Here is a 17,336-nt window from a genome sequence, read left to right as displayed (position 1 = left end):
TCCTGAAATTAAGAGGAAAGCCATCACCTTTCACCATTTGTTATTGTGTTAGCTATAGGACTTTTTATTCTTTTAAGATTTTATTTACTTATTCAGGAGAGACACAGAAAGAAAGAGGCAGAGACATAAACAGGCTCCATGCAGGGAACCTGACAACGGGACTCAATCCTAGGTCTCCAGATCCTAGGACTGGATTCTAGGTCTCCAGGATCACGCCCTGGGCTGAAAGTGGCGCTAAACCACTGAGCCACCTGGTCTGCCCCAGCGATAGGACTTTTTAGATGCTCTCTCTATAAGGTTGAGGAAGTTACCTACTAGGCCTACTTTCCAAAATGGTTAAAATCATGGATGGATGTTGAATTTGTCAAATGCTTTTTCTGAATCTAAGACACCATATGGATTTTCTCCTTTATTATATTGATATGGTGAATTACATTGATTGTTTTAGTTTCAAATATTTAACCAATCTTGTTTTCTTGGGATAAATTTCATTTGGTCTTGATTTATCGTTCTTTTTGTATATTCATGGATTTGATTTGTTGTTGTTAGGAACTTTTGTGTTTCTATATATGAAAAGAATAACTGTGCTTTCTTTATGTTATTGCTTTCAGTATCAGGATAATGCTGACTTATAAATGAGTTGAGAAATGTTTCCTCTTCTATATTCTAACAGAATTGGTGTAAAATTGATATTACTTTTCTTTAAATATTGGATAGACTTCACCAGTGATGTTATCTGGGCCTGTTGTATTACTTGTAGGATAGTATTTACTTACATGTTTAATTTATTTAACCAATAATAGGGGTATTCAGGTTATTTAATTACTTTATTTTTTTTATGAGTGAGTTTTCATAATTTCAGTTCAAGGAATTTATATACTTTGTGTTTTGGAATTTATTGGCATAAAGTTGTTTATTTTATTTCTTGTCTCTTTAATTTTTTTTTTTTTTTTTTTTTTTATTTATGATAGGCACACAGTGAGAGAGACAGGCAGAGACACAGGCAGAGGAAGAAGCAGGCTCCATGCACCGGGAGCCTGACGTGGGATTCGATCCCGGGTCTCCAGGATCACGCCCTGGGCCAAAGGCAGGCGCTAAACCGCTGCGCCACCCAGGGATCCCTATTTCTTGTCTCTTTAATGTTTTTGGCATAAGTTGGCAAATAGCAGCCCATGGGCCAGATCTACTCTATGATCTGTTTGTGTATGCTGAGCTAAGAAAAGTTTTTACATATTTAAAAGATTGTTAAAAAGCAAAAGATCAAAAACGAAACCAAAACAAAGAATATGTGTCAGAAACTATATGTGGCCTGGAAAATCTGAAATATTTTATAAACTGGCCCTTTATAACAAGAAAGAATTCTGCTGACTCCAGGTCTATAAGATCTTGAGAGATGCTCACACTCTCATTCCTGAAATTTGTAATGAATTTTTTTTTTTTAATTTTTTTATTTATTTATGATAGGCACACAGTGAGAGAGAGCGAGGCAGAGACACAGGCAGAGGGAGAAGCAGGCTCCATGCACCGGGAGCCCGACGTGGGATTCGATCCTGGATCTCCAGGATCGCGCCCTGGGCCAAAGGCAGGCACCAAACCGCTGCGCCACCCAGGGATCCCTCATTCCTGAAATTTGTAATTTGATTCTTCTTCTTCTCCCTGCCCTCCCCCTCCCCCATCTTGATTGCTCTAGCTAGTGGCTTATCTTTTTTCTGTTTTCTTTTTTAAAAAATATTTTTTCTTTTTATAGGAATCAACTTTTGATTTAATTGAATTTCTATATTGTTTTCTATTTTATTTATTTTTAAAGATTTTATTCATTTATTCATGAGAGACACAGAGAGAGAGAAAGAGAGGCAGAGACACAGGCAGAGGGAGAAGCAGGCTTTATGAAGGGAGCCTGATGCAGGACTCGACCCTGGGGACTCCAGGATCATGCCCTGGGCTAAAGGCAGGCGCTAAACCACTGAGCCACCCAGGGATCCTGTTTTCTATTTTATTGTTTTATGATTTAATGTATATAATTTCCTTTCTTCTGCTTATGTGTAGTTTCTTTGAAATTCATGCAAGTGTTTGCATGTATCCCTAAGTAATTCCCCTTTATTTATTTATTTTTAAGGCCTTTATTTATTTATTAATGAGAGACACACAGAGAGAGAGGCAGAGGGAGAAGCAGGCTCCATGCAGGGAGCCGGACATGGGACTTGATCCTGGATCTCCGGATCAGGCCCTGGACTGAAGGGTGGCGCTAAACCACTGAGCCACCTGGGCTGCCCTGTCCAGAGGTTCTTTATACCTAACAGATTTGGTGAATTTAGGCTGTAAATCTGAGGACCACTTTGTTGTTTTGAATTCTCAAGGAATATGTTTTTTCCTCTTCATTCTTAGTTTATATGTTGGAAAAGGCAGTTTTCCTTGCAGTTTCCTGAGGATGAATGATGGGATGGTTGGCAGGTTTCTTTCTTTTTCTTTTTTAAATATTTTATTTTTTTTGAGAGAGAGAGCATAAGCAAGGGGTGAGACAGAGGGAGAATGAGAAGCAGACTCTCCACTGGGCAGGGAGCTTGAGGTTGGGCTTGGTCCCAAGATCCTGGGATCATGACCTGAGCCCAAGGCAGATACCTAACCTAATGAACCACCCAGGTACCCTGGAAGGATTATTTCTAATTCATCCTTCTATTTAAGTGTATTCTTTTGTACCAGGATTTGGGAGGGGGACTGCATAGAACTCTGTAGCTTGAGCAGATTCTGGGCTTTGTCTTGTCTTTTTCTTTATTTTCTTTAAGATTTACTTTTTTAAAGATTTTATTTATTTGAGAGAGAGAGAGAGAGAGAGAGAGAGAGAGATAGCATGACCAGTGGAGAGAGGGAGAAGCAGCTCCTGCTGAGCGGGAGCCCGATGTGGGGCTCAATCCCAGGACCCCAGGGATAGAGACCTGAGCTGAAGGCAGATACTCAACTGACTGAGCCACACAGATACCCCAATATTTATTTATTTTAGAAAGGGAGAGAGTGCACTCCAGCATGTGGTGAAGGAGGGGGGAGGGGCAGAGGGAGAGGGAGAGAGAATCTCAACCTGACTCCCCACTGAGCATGGAGCCCATTGTGGGGCTCAGTCCCACCACCTATGAGATCACAACCTGAACCAAAACCAAGAATTAAAGCTTAACCAACCCAGCCACCCAGGACGCCAGCCCGTCCTGTCTTTTCTATACCCTGAAGACAGAAAAAATAGTTCAAGTTCACTGGGGTTGAGCAAATGCATTGAAAATGCTTACTACTGGTCTGGATTCCTGCAGTGACTATTTTTGGTCTAAGTATTTTTTGGTATCTTGTCAGCTCATGTAGTTTTAAGCAAAGCTTAAAAACAGATTTTTATCTACTTTTTTCTCTGGTTCATAATGCAGAAAACGAGCAACTCTCATATTTTCTTCAAGCCTTCCTTTCTTTTGTCCATAATGTTCCCTTATTCTGTTTTGTGGTTCAAGATTCATCTTAGGGCTTTCCCTAAGTCCCTGCTTGAATTAGTGGTCTGTGCCTCACTATCACATTGTATTATAGCTTGCTGGTTTCTTGCCTTTCATTCCCTCTTGTCTGTAAGTACTTTAGAGGGCCAGAACTATGTGTTATTATTTTTATTTTTTTAATTTTTAAATTTATTTTTTAAGATTTTATTTATTCGGGGATCCCTGGGTGGCGCAGCGGTTTGGCGCCTGCCTTTGGCCCAGGGCGTGATCCTGGAGACCCGGGATCGAATCCCACGTCGGGCTCCCGGCATGGAGCCTGCTTCTCCCTCTGCCTGTGTCTCTGCACCTCTCTCTCTCTCTCTGTGTGACTATCATAAATAAATAAAAATTTATAAAAAAAAAAAAAAAAAAAAAAGATTTTATTTATTCATGAGAGACACAGAGAGGCAGAGACAGAAGCAGAGGGAGAAGCAGGCTCCATGCAGGGAGCCCAGCATGGGACTCGATCCCCAGGACTCCAGGATCACACCCTAGGCAGAAGGTGGGGCTAAACCACTGAGCCACCCAGGCATCCCCTGTGTTGTTGTTTTTAAAACAAATTTCCCTATTTCCTGGTCTGGCAGAGTACCCAACAGGAGTTTGGGTCAAAGTAAACATTTGTTGATAGTAAATGGTACAGGTTATTTTTTTATTTTTAAAAAGATTTTATTGGGATCCTTGGGTGGCTCAGCGGTTTGGCGCCTGCCTTTGGCCCAGGGCGCGATCCTAAAGTTCCGGGATCAAGTCCCGCGTCGGGCGGAGGGAGAAGCAGGCTCCATGCAGGGAGCCCAATCCAGGACTCGATCCAGGAACTCCAGGATCACGACCTGAGCCAAAGGCAGATGCTTAACTGCTGAGCCACCCAGGGATCCAACTGGCATAAATTATTGATATGGGATTGTTGAACTCAACAGTGAAGAAAGAATTCTTGAGACATTTTACAGTGCAAAAAAGTGTTTTTATTTTAGCACAGGGACATGACCTGGCAGAAGGCTGCATTGTGATTGTGAGGAGTAACTAATTATATAGGACTTTTTATCCCTATGGAGGTGAAGATGACATTAGGGTTCCAGGATATGGAATCTATAAGTTTCTAGAGGTTTATTTATTAAGATCATTTTTTTCTTTTCCTTTCTTTAAAAAAGATTTATTATTTACTTTTGAGGTGGAGAGGGGCAGGAGAGGGAGAGTCCCATGTGGACTCCATGCTGAGCAAGGAGCCCAAGGTAGGGCTTGATCTTAAAAGCCTGAGATAAAGATATGAGCCAAAACCAACACTCAGACACCCAACCACCTGTGCCCCTTTCTTTTCTTTTTAAATTAATTATTTTAAAAGATTTTATTTATTCACAAGAGACAGAGAGAGAAAGAGTGAGAGAGAAAGAGAGAGAGAAAGGCAGAGACACAGGCAGAGGGAGAAGCAGGCTCCCTGCAGGAAGCCCAAGGCTAGACTGGATCCCAGACTCTGGAATCAGGCCCTGAGCTGAAGGCAGAGGCTCAACCACTGAAACACTCAGGCGTCCCCCTTTCTTTTCTTTCTTTCTTTCTTTCTTTTTTTTTTAAAGTTTTATTTAATTCTACATCCAACATGGGGCTTGGGACACCTGGGTAGCTCAGCAGTTGAGCCTCTGCCTTTGGCTCAGGGCGTGGTTCCAGAGTCCAAGGATCAAGTCCTGCCTCCAGCTCCCTCTATGGAGCTTGCTTCTCCCTCTTCCTGTGTCTCTGTGCCTCTGTCTCTCTCATGAATAAATAAATAAAATCTTAAAAAAAAAAATCTACATCCGACCTGCGGCCAGAAGTTTTTGTATTCTTAATTCTTGCAGGGGTGTGGGCGGCAGTGATAAACCTTTTATTTTTATTTTTTTTTAGTGATAAACCTTTTAGGAAAAGAATTGTTTCATTGTAACTGGGCCTTAGATCTATCTGGATAAGGTCATCCAAATCATGACCCCAAATCAAGAGTCACATGCTCCTCTGAGTGACCCAGCCAGGTGCCCCCAAATTGTATTTTTCTTCATTAAGACAGCTACAAACTATAGAAGTTCGTGTCCCATGTGGCTGGTATATTTATCAGTTGACCATTTGTTTTTCCCCTGCGTTTGTTCTTAGGCAGTGACTAGTGCCTGAGGAATGTTATATATGTATATATACATGTATCTTACCTTAAGGGGTGAGGGTGGGGAGATTGTGAGCTGTCAGCTTGTGTTTTGCCCTCAGCTTGCCTTTTGCTCTGTCATCAGGTTTAACAGCCCCAGTCATAGCCCCCCTTTCTCAATTTAGGACCATTCAAACAAACACAGAAACAAAACAAGGAGGAGGTACACAAATCCTTTTTATCCTAATTTGCATGACATACACCTCTTCAGGACACTTTATATACAACTGAAAACCAGCCTCTTTCCGTAGGAAAACTGTTTATTCTCTTGAGTGATCTCATTCATAGCTAACTGATGCAGGAAAACCAGATCTGGTTCCATTATGCGGTCTCCACACCCATGAGGTGGGTTTTAAGTGGTGGGTGATTATGTTGTAATTTAATGTAACCGGCCTTTGCCTGCTTCCTGGAATCCGTACTTCTTTCCAAAAAGAGAAATTACCTCCATTCTCAGTGCTGGATGAAGTTTTGTTGAAGGACCGGGCAATCGGATGGCCAGAAAGCTCTTAGTTGATGCAGCTTGGGTATTTTTATAGGATTTTTCTCGAGCCTTCAATTTTTCTTACTGCAGCAAACAGGAAGAACTTATGCCCAGTGAACACCAGGCGCTCTATTGCTTCCTTACGTACCACGAATTTTGGTGAAATTAATTTCTACTCTACTGGAGAGCTTTTCACATGGTCTTAATCTTTGAAAGTTAAATCACAAATGTTGTATTTTGTGTTCAGCTTTTTTTTTTTTTTTAAGATTTACTTCTTTATTTACTCATGAGAGACAGAGAGACAGAGACACAGGCAGAGGCAGAAGCAGGCTCCACGCAGGGAGCCCGACGTGGGACTCCGTCCGTACCCGGGATCACGACCTGAGCCAAGGCAGAGGCTCACTCGCGGAGCCACCCAGGCGTCCCTCGGCTTTTGCATTCTTAATTCTTGCGGGGGTGCGGGCGCCAGTGATAAAGAAACCTTTTGGGGAAAGAATTGTTTCATTGTAACTGGGCCTTAGATCTATCTGGATAAGGTCATAGAAAACCAGCCTTTCTTGCTTTGTTTACGGACGCAGGGGTTCTTCTAGCGTTTCTTCTTTCCTGAACCTATCATGTGCCAAAAGCTGCACGGATCTGTTTTGCCATAGTCTCGCTTTTACAGCCACGCAAAGTGCGAGTCAAGTTCGGCGTCCTGCTCAGGTACCTATGGGATTCCAGCTGGGGTCACCGCGCCCGCGCCCCCGCCCTGGTCCTCCCCGGCCCCCGTCTAGCTTCCGCCTTTGCCGGTCGTTCCTTGCTGCATCCCGACCATCCGGGGCGACGCTGGGGCCGCCACGGCCCTCGAGCCCGGCAGGGCGTGAGCGGCGCCGAGTCAAGTGCGGCGCCCCAGCCGGTCCCGGTGCCCTTTCTGGCTGTTCCCATCCCCCTCCCGGACGCCCGGCCAGACCTGGAAACCATAGAGAGCTCGCACAGCCCAGAGCGTCCCTCCCCCGCTCGCCCGGCCGCCGAGCGCTGACGCCGCGCCGCTGGGCGGGGCCTGTGGAGGGGCCGCGGGAGAGGCGGGGGAGGCGGCCCGAGGAGGGCTGGCCGGCCCTGCAGCGCCCCGCAGCGGCCGCGGCCGGAAGCGGGCTCGTCGGCCCTGCGGCGCTGGATCCCTGACGCACGGAGCTCGAGAGCGAGAACGAGAGAGAAAGGGGCAGAAATGGCGGCTCCGCTCGGCTCCCGCTGAGGAGGGCGAAGCCGGTGGAGGGTCTGAGCTGCCGGCCGGGGGCACCGCTCCCGCTTCCCGCCTCCTGCCTTCTCGCGCCTACTTGTCTTCCTGTGCCCGACTCTCGCCTGTCGTCGGCTCCGCGGCGCAGAGTCCGGGTGGGCTCGCGTCTCCCGGCCCGGCTCCGCTGGCCCTGCCTGCCCGGCCGGCGCCGGCCTCCCTCGGCTCCCCGGGCGCGGCGGGCGCGGGCTGGACCCCGTCCGCGGGGCCGCACCATGGTGAACACCCGGAAGAGCTCTCTGCGTCTCCTCGGGTCCAAGTCGCCCGGGCCCGGGCCTGGGCCTGGGGCCGGAGCGGAGCCTGGGGCGACCGGAGGCAGCAGCCATTTCATCTCGTCTCGGACCCGCTCCTCCAAGACCCGCGCCGCCAGCTGCCCGGGCGCCAAGGCCGGGGGAAGCGGCGGCGCCGGCGGCGCTCTGGAGGAGGCCCGGGTAAGAGCGCGGCGGCCGGGGCCGGGGCCGGCGGGGGCCGGGGCGGCGGGGGCCGGGGCCGGGGCGGCGGGGGCCGGCGGGGGCCGGCGCGGCCGCCGGGGCTTTGTCTGGCCGGGTCGGGGCGGGCAGCCTGCGGCGCGGACCGCTCGGGCGGCCGGAGCCGGGTGTGCGGGCGCGGCGGCCGTGGCTCCCGGCCGGGCAGGGCTGCGCCGCCGTGCTGCGCGCTGCTCCGGCTCTTTTGTGTGGAGAGCGGGACCGGAGCCCTGGGGAGAGGGCTGGGGCGGGGGGGTCGGGGGCGTCCGAGCGCCGGCTTCCCGTGTCCTCGCCCGGCCTCGGAGCGGAGCGGAGCGGGAGCGGGAGCGGGAGCGGAGGGCCGGGGGCCGGGGGCCGGCCGCGAGGGCCGGAGAGGCGAAGCCAAAGTTTTCCGCGGCGTCCAAGCCTCCCCGCGAGCGTGTCAGCTGCCGCCGCCGTCTAACTCCTGCTCGCTCTCGAACTGTTTGGGGGTGGTGCAAGCTGGGGAGGACGCGAGCGGAGAGCTCCAGTTGGCAGCCGGGCGGGAATGCGGAGAGAAAAGTTTGTGGCCGCTCTGACACCAAACTTTAAACACAAAAATCCGCGCTCCCGCCTCTCCAGGCAGGAGACGTGGAGCGGGACCCCGTGGCCGCAGGACCCGGCAGCTGGCCCGCCCGGCTTCCCGCCGGGGTTCCCGCCGGGGTTCCCGCCCGCCCCGAGAGCCTTCCGGGCTGTCCCCGCTGCCCTCCAAGTGCCTGGCCGCTCGGACGCCCGCGTTTCTGCTACGGGAATGGTCTAGAAAAGGTGAATTCACCCACCGTCGTCGCCCGGTCGCCAGCGTGACATTCGAAGAAGGCTGTGTGACTTAGTTGTTTTAAAACAAGCGGTTGGTTGAAAGACCTTGACCTCTTATTGTAAGACTCCAAGCTAAGCACTTGTTTTGTCACTTTAAGGGGATTGATCTAAGTTCGTGTTAGGAGGTTGGTTACGAATCCAGAAAAAGAGTGTCGCCTCTGTCTTGGCAAGAGGCTAATCATTTACGAAGAGTAATTTGGCCGGTAATTGCTAGTCATTTAAAATGCCCTTTTGAATCCACACCATTTTGTTATTCTTGCGGGAGAACGATATTTTATTTTCTATGGGGTCTACAAGATTATGGCTCGTGTGTGTGCTTTTTCTATCTCCTACTGTTCTGACGCTAATCAGAACGCACTGACGCAAATCATATATTTTACTGCCCTGTCCTGAAATCTGTATGTTGTATCTTTGAAAATATATTTGGCTTTTATTTTGCCAAAAGTTTGGTAAGTATTTGTAAAACTGTCTGGTTAGTAGACTATTTTGGGGGCTAACAGATCTCTTAGGTTCGAATAAGAAAGCTAAATCTGAAAGTTGTACAAACTATTTAGAATAATTGCCCTGAAAACTTGGCTTTTTTTTTTTTTTTTTCCTAGAAATTATTCCAAATGCGTACAGGCTTTTTGACTTTCTGAAGCTAACATATATTTTAAAATCAAAGTAAATCTAAGAAAGGTCTTCTACACCTAAGTACAAATAAAATGTTTAGAGTATAAGCATTTAATTGTAGTATAATAGTGTATGAATGCCTACTCTATTAGAGCAGTGTCAGTTCATCCGAAGCAATTAGCTCATCTGTCACTGATCAGTTTGTGGTCCCATTTTTGAGTTCATGGATATCATGCTGTCCTTACCCCCTGAGGAATAAGGTGAAGTAATTTGTCAAGCAGCTGTTATGGAGATGTTAAAAGGCAAGGAATCAATAATCTAATGTAGAAATGCATGTTTGGTAGCTTCTAAATTGCTTGAGGAATGAAAGATACTAGAGGTTTTTCTAGAAGGATACTAATGAAACTTTGTTTCAAGGTTCCTTTTAAAAATGTTTTAAAAGGCAGTAAATAACAGGCTAATGAAAATTTACTTTATATGTTTTTCACTTTTAAGAAGACTTGTCTTCTGGCTGTGGTAGATGATAGATCTAATGGCTTTCTCTGAAAAATTTAAGACATTTACTCTAATCCTATGATTGGTCCGTTAAAAGGGGATAAGTTTATAATTCAGAATTTGTTAAGTTTATGGGACTACATATTTATGAAGCAATTTCTGTATATTTCTTTGTGAATATTCCTAAAGTGAGTTGATTTGAGTCTGGTAAGATCTTTTTAAGTTCCTTTTGTGAATGACAAGAATTTTGTCTCTTTGGTGTATCTAAAGGCACTTTTTCTTTGGGTTTTTAGACCTTTGTTAGTGTCTATAAAAACTTAATGGAAAATGGTTTGTGCTCTTGCTTTAGGAGACCCTTATTTTTGTAGGAAGAAATTTATTTTTCTTTATAAGATACATAGTTGAGGAAGTCCTCCTTTTTCCTCTTTTGTGTTACATTCTTCACTTTGCACTTGATGCTGATTTCTACCCCCTCCAAGCCTCCCAGGATTCTTTTTTTTTTTTTATTTCATGAATTGTGTTTATAGTTTTTCATTTGCTTTAAAAAGCCATAAGACCATGAACTGTGCTTATAATTTTGCCTTTTCCCCAAGTATGTGTAGAATGGGGAAATAAACATATGATACATTCTGTAGGTTATTGCAATGATTTTCTTGTGCCCACACTTTTTAAATGTCAAGCTGACTTACGCAGTTAGTTGTAATTACTCTCATATCTGGCTTTTTTTGTTTAGTATGTATGAAGTTTGACCTCTTTTTGGTCAGTTAATCTGATGATCACTAATTAGCATTTGCTCCACTGAAGAGTCACTCTCAGCAAACAAACTAATATTGTATTCACAGAATTGGAAAGCAGTTTTTGAGAAAATATTTCAGCTTTTTTTTTTTTTTTTTAAACTTCTGCTAGGCCTGTTTGCTTTTGGCTTCATCACTAGCTTTTTGTACTTTTTGAGAAGGTTATATAATACTTTGAGTCCATATCTTAGTGGAGAGGGTTAAAATAAGTATGTTGAGTAACTTTATAGGGAAACTTGCTTTATCTTAATTTCACCAAAAAAAATCTGTGAATCTTTTAATATGCTCTTTTATCATTTTGTACTTACTCTTTTCCAATACTCATGTATTTATCAACATAATACAAGCAGAGTAGCGGGGAAGTTGATGGTTCAACATAGAAAAGGAGTCTGAGAGCAAAATGCAGTAATGTATTTAACTCTCAGATGAGTAGGGAAAAGTACAAGTTCTTCAGAGTAGAGCAAGTTTTTCCTTATATGTATCAAGGTCTTGAATAATGTGTTAAAGTGTGTCCCCTGTCACAGTTTTGAACCAGAGAAGCTCTGTGGTGGCCAACTGGAAATGCAACTTAAATTCAATTACTGGCCATTTCTGTAGTCTGGATATTCAGACTTGCAGTTTTTAAGGTCACAGATTAAACTGACAACACCTGTAGAAGTGAGTGCATATTAATTAATGCTTTAAACCATTTTCCCTGGTCAGTACTCTTTGTAATCATTCTTTGGTAAGTCCCTGATTACATGTCTCCTAAATACCTAATTATAGATAAACCTATAGCCTCTGGAAACCAGCTGGACAGGTGGTAGGATTACTACTTGTTAGGAGAACTATGGACCAAACCAAGTGGCTTCACCTGAATGGAGAGTCCTCCCATCTCTTCAACGATCCACTTCAGAAAAGTGCTGTATTACTTTGAATTGTATATTTGGGATTTCTTTTACACAATGAAATTTCATTTGTGTGCACTGAGTTGATTTCTTGATATTTGGGTTCTTGGTCTTTTATTGGACATTTAATATTTGTTATGCCTCTGCTGTGGGAGGACTTTGTGAAAAACGAGTCATTGAGTAAAAGGCATTTGGGACTTTTGGATTAAAAACTTCTATGAAAGTACGAAGGGGGGAAAAAACCCATACATAAAATGTTGTATCTAAATATAAGCTAGACAGTTTTACAGAGGTACATTGTGTGTGGCTTACGTCAAATGATAGAAAAGGCATCTAAATTAGTTACTAGGCTGTAACTTGTATTGTTAGATACTTTGAGTATATATATGCTGTAAGATTCTAAACTTCAGATGCTTTTGAGCTCTAAGTATTGTACGATTTTGTTTTCACTTTTAGATTGTATTCTAGTTTTTGGAGGTAGAATATATACCTTTGGTTAAAATTTTTCTCCCTTGGGGATGCCTGGCTGGCTCAGTTGGGAGAGCATGTAACTCTTGATGTCGGGGTCATAAATTCAAGCCCCATGTTGGAGGTAGAACTTAAAGAAATTCTTTCCTAGACTTTTTTTTTTTTTTTAATTGGAATAGCCTATAACCTCCGCAAAGGTAGGCATTATATCTTATTTTTGCCCAATTGCTGTATTCCTAGGGCTCCTTTGACACAGCATCTGACACAGAGAAGATGCGTAAGATCTGTTAATGAATAGCATATTAAGGAGCCAATTATTATTATTTTTAAAAGATTTTATTTATTTATTCATGAAGGACACAGAAAGAGAGAGGCAGAGACACAGGCAGAGGGAGAAGCAGGGGGATCCCTGGGTGGTGCAGCGATTTGGCGCCTGCCTTTGGCCCAGGGCGCGATCCTGGAGACCCGGGATCGAATCCCATGTCGGGCTCCCGGTGCATGGAGCCTGCTTCTCCCTCTGCCTGTGTCTCTGCCCCTCTCTCTCTCTCTCTCTCTCTCTCTCTGTGTGTGTGTGACTATCATAAATAAATAAAGATTAAAAAAAATTTAAAAAAAAGAAAAAGAGGGAGAAGCAGGCTCCATGCAGGGAGCCCAGGACTCCGGGGATCATGACCTAAGCTGAAGGCAGACAGGCAGATGCTTAACTGCTGAGCCACCCCGGCGTCCCGAGGAGCCAATTATTTTCTGAAAATAATGATGACTGGACTTTGAGAATAGAAGATTAAAAAAACAAAACACAGTCCCTACCTTTAGGGGTGTTACGTATTAACAAGCCAAGTCAGTTCAAAGTAAGTGCTAAATGAATGACGTAGATTCTCAATGGGATGAGTTCTAATCCTTTACTCAATTTTTTTTTTTTTTAAGATTTTATTTATTTATTCATGAGAGACACAGAGAGAGAGGTAGAGACACAGGCAGAAGGGGAAGCAGGCTCCACACCGGGACCCTGAGGTGGGACTGGATCCGTGGACTCCAGGATCATGCCCTGAGCCCAAAGCAGAAGCTCAACTGCTGAGCCACTCAGGTGTCCCCCTTTGCTCAGTGTTTGGAGTAGAAATCTTTGATGTTCTTTAAAGACGAGATGGTCATTTACAGCTGAGTAAATGTATATCCTGAGTGCCTACAGTATTGTCTGCCAAACATAGTATTCAGTAAATAATTTTTGAGTGAATGAATGGAGCGTATGCTTCATTTTAAATTACTTTCAGGTTGATGATCTTCATAGTCATTGCATTTTGCTCTTCTGCCCATTGGTGGTATCCTAATAAGGAGAAGAGTAAACTAGGGTTTATTTAACATCTCATGCTAGGTGTTTAATGCCATCTCATTTAATCCCTGCAACCCTGTAAGACAGGTGATGGTACCCTCCCATTTTACAGTTGAGGAAACGAGTTGTCAGAGACTAAATGGCCTATGGAAGACCAAATAGCTAATAAGTAACAAGTAATATTAAGTAGGTAATAAGTAGATTCAATATTGAAATCTAATTCTGTCTTTTCTATTTGTATATCTTACTGTCTCATCTGTATTTATCTCTACTTTTTGATGTTCAGATAGTACTTTCCACACATATCTGGAAAAGCAAAAAAGGTGGCTGTTATACAGTCAGGAAATACTCTATGAACTGTGTATAGACAGATTTTTACTGTGTCTAGGATTGTATTGGGACTAAAAGTGGGAACAGTGGCCTGTAGGGATATGAAATACAGGATAGCGATTTTCAGTAATTGCTGCCTTATTTCAGGGGCTGGGTATAGGAAGAGGAGCAGACATGTTGTGGAGACATTTTGCAGTATTGTAAAGATGACTTAGGGAAAAAAAATCCGTATAAAGAGAGTAAGTCTGGGGCATTGTGATCTACAGTAGAGGTGTACTTGTGCTGCCATCTTTCCCCTCTGCTTGGCGATATTTATCAGTGTGTACATTTTCTTTTATGCTCTGAGAACCTGTTTATTTTGGGGGTAGATAAGTGTTTTCCATTTGAAAAAATGTCTTACGCTTTAAACCTCTTGAAAAGACATTATATAGCATTTATAAATGAAAATAAATACTAATGAATTAAACACACTTAGCATTATTAGTTTGTGTCTGTATTCTAGAGCCCAAATTAGAATCTCTGAACCGTGGTGTTTCACGTCCCCATAAAATGATATGTTCTCTGATCTTGGTAGACAGGAACTAGGAGAAAATGCAACCTAACTTTGGTGGTAAGGCTTGCTTATTCCTTTGTTCTTTCATTCAGTCAATAAATATTTATGAAGTTGTGCTATATTAAAATGTAAGTGCATTGTGGGCAAACATTTTTGTCTCTTTGATTTACTGTTACAGGATCCATGTTGCAAAAAGTCAGGGAGCCGTCATTCACACTGCAGTTTATGTGAATTGCGCCCCCTGGAATTGTGCATTACAGTCTTTTTGTGGTATATGCTGCAGTTTACATCCTCATACAATGTCCTTTGAGGACTTGATATAAGAATTTCTTTGAGGGATCCCTGGGTGGTGCAGCGGTTTGGCGCCTGCCTTTGGCCCAGGGCGCGATCCTGGAGACCCGGGATCGAATCCCACATCGGGCTCCCGGTGCATGGAGCCTGCTTCTCCCTCTGCCTGTGTCTCTGCGCCTCTCTCTCTCTCTCTGTGACTATCATAAATAAATAAAAATTAAAAAAAAAATTAAAAAAAAGAATTTCCTTGAGATACCCAGGAGTGAAATAGAGTATACATGTACTTAAATATTACTTGAGGGATCCCTGGGTGGCGCAGCGGTTTGGCGCCTGCCTTTGGCCCAGGGCGCGATCCTGGAGACCCGGGATCGAGTCCCGCATCGGGCTCCCTGCATGGAGCCTGCTTCTCCCTCTGCCTATGTCTCTGCCTCTCTCTCTCTCTCTCTCTGTGTGACTATCATGAATAAATAAATAAAATCTTTAAAAAAAAAAAATATTACTTGACATTTGCTGTTCAGGTCTCTACTTTTAGGAGTAGTTTATCGCAGTGCCTGTATCCCCAGACACCTGCCAGTATTCGGCAACAACTAGCTTTTTTTTTCTCTTTTAAGATTTTATTCATTCATTCATTCATTCATTCATTCATTTATGACAGAGAGAGAGAGAGAGAGAGAGGGGCAGAGGGAGAAGCAGACTCCACGTCGGGAGTCTGACGTGGGACTTGATCCCGGGACTCCAGGATCACGACCTGGGCCAAAGTCAGGCACTAAACTGCTGAGCCACCCAGGGATCCCCAATACCTAGCTTTTTAATTGCTTTTCTTTGGTTATGAATTTTGTGAACAACTCTTTTTTAAAGATTTTATTTATTCATGAGAGACAGAGAGAGAGGGAGGCAGAGACACAGGCAGAAAGAGAAGCAGGCTCCATGCAGGGAGCCAGATGTGGGACTCGATCCGGGGACTCCAGGATCTTGTCCTGGGCCAAAGGCAGACGCTCTACTGCTAAACCACCCAGGTGTCCCTTATGAACAACTCTATGTCCATAGTAGTTTTTTTTGGTTTATCTCTAAAGTGCTGTTAATATTTTTTGCTCAATTTTTTTCCTCTTTTCTGCTGAAGTTATTTTTTCTTCTTTTCAGTGGCTTTTAGTCTTGTGCCATAGTAAGGGATACTATTTATGTCATGACCCTTTTCATAATATAATCTTTCCTCTTTAGATCTTTGATTTATTTTATTCTAGACAACCTGTCCTTTGGGGTGCCACTTGATAATATGCCAAAGTTTCTGTATATGTTCTGCTCTGATCTCTCTATTCTTTTTTTTCTTGGCCTGTTTATTCTTGTGGCAGTACCACACATTTTTCATGACTGTGTTTTAGAAGTATATCTTAATATCCTAAATGACAAGTTCCTCTTTTTTTTTTCCCCTCTTTTTTTTTTTTCAAAGTTGACTTAGATTTTCAAGGATCTTCATTCTTTTCATACACATTTTTAGTTAAGATTATGGAATTCCTCAAAAGATCCAGCTAGAACTTTAATTGGGAGAGTATTTGATGTATATGCTGCCAAAGTGAAGATGGCAAAGTATTTGAATTCCTAGATTAATTTTCAGAGAATTGACACCTTTGTAATAAATCCAAGAGCAAGTAACATCATTCAACATAACCCTAGTTTGTATATTTCTCTTGTGGAATTTGATGCTTTCCTTGTGACCTAATATACTGTCAATTTTGGTAAGTGTTTTGTATGCTGTATTTTTATTTGGCATAAGAAAATATATGTGATGGAAAACATTAGGAGATGGAAATACTATAGTGTGGATTTATTGATTATTTGATACTTAAATCTCTTGTCTCATGTTAAGATTCTAATTTTTTTGTTGTTCAAATTCTCCTGTTTTGTGTGTATGTGTGTTTTTAAAGATTTGATTTATTTATTCATGAGAGACAGAGAGAGAGAGAGGCAGAGACATAGGCAGAGAGAGCAGCAGGCTCCCCGCAGGGTGACCCAAGTGGGACTCTATCCTGGGACTCCAGGATCACGCCCTGGGCCTAGGGCAGACGCTCAACCCCGCAGAGCCACCCAGGTGTCCCTGTGTGTGTGTTTTATTTTTAAAGATTGATTGATTCATTAGAAACACTGAGAGATAGAGAGAGGCAGAGGGAGAAGCAGGCTCCACGCAGGGAGCCGGACACTGGACTTGATCCCAGGTCTCCAGGATCACGCCCTGGGCCGAAGGTGGCGCTAAACTGCTGAGCCACTGGGCTGCCCTGTTTGTGTGTTTTAAATAAGTTCTATACCTAACCTGAGGCTTGAACTCATCATCCCAAGATCAAGAGTTACTCTATTGACTGAGCCAACCAGGAGCCCCTATATGTTTTAACCCTATGTATATATTCTTAAAGGGACTTACTTTATTTTATTATTATTTTTAAAGATTTTATTTATTCTTGAGAGACACAGAGAGACACAGAGAGAGGGGCAGAGACTTAGGCAGAGGGAGAAGAGGCTCCCTATCGGGAGACTGATGTGGAAGTTGATCCCAGGACCCTGTGATCACCCTGAGCCAAAGGCAGACACTCAATGACTGAGCCATGCAGGTGCCCCCCCCCCCCCCCCCGCCAAAGATTTTATTTATTTATTCTATGAGACTGTTTACATTAAAATTGTTTCTAATTTCCTTCCTGCTTTATTCTTGATTCATTAATTGTCTAGAAGTATATTGCTTACTTTTCCAAACAGTGGGCATTTATTTTCTTTCTATGTATCTATTTATAAAAATATTTTATTTATTCATGAGAGACAGAGAGAGAGAGCGAGAGAGAGAGAGGCAGAGACACAGGCAGAGCGAGAAGCAGGCTCCATGCAGGGA

The 17,336-nt window shown here is 43.8% G+C and overlaps 1 protein-coding gene across 3 annotated transcripts in view; it reads left to right on the top strand.

Moving 5' to 3' along the window:
* Window positions 1-7,286: 7,286 nt before the first annotated feature.
* Window positions 7,287-17,336, top strand: part of ATAD2B (ATPase family AAA domain containing 2B) — a 158,627-nt gene continuing 148,577 nt past the window's right edge. For 2 of the 3 annotated variants that reach the window (XM_049095411.1, XM_025454544.3), the window contains exon 1: window positions 7,287-7,840. In XM_049095411.1, coding sequence (XP_048951368.1) covers window positions 7,625-7,840 — 216 coding nt within the window. In that variant the 5' untranslated portion in view covers window positions 7,287-7,624. The remainder of the gene's footprint in view (window positions 7,841-17,336) is intronic. The other variant, XM_025454543.3, reaches the window with a different exon arrangement.

Source organism: Canis lupus, chromosome 17, assembly GCF_003254725.2.
Source record: "Canis lupus dingo isolate Sandy chromosome 17, ASM325472v2, whole genome shotgun sequence".
Lineage (NCBI taxonomy): Eukaryota > Metazoa > Chordata > Mammalia > Carnivora > Canidae > Canis > Canis lupus.
This window is presented reverse-complemented; position numbering and strand designations above follow the sequence as displayed.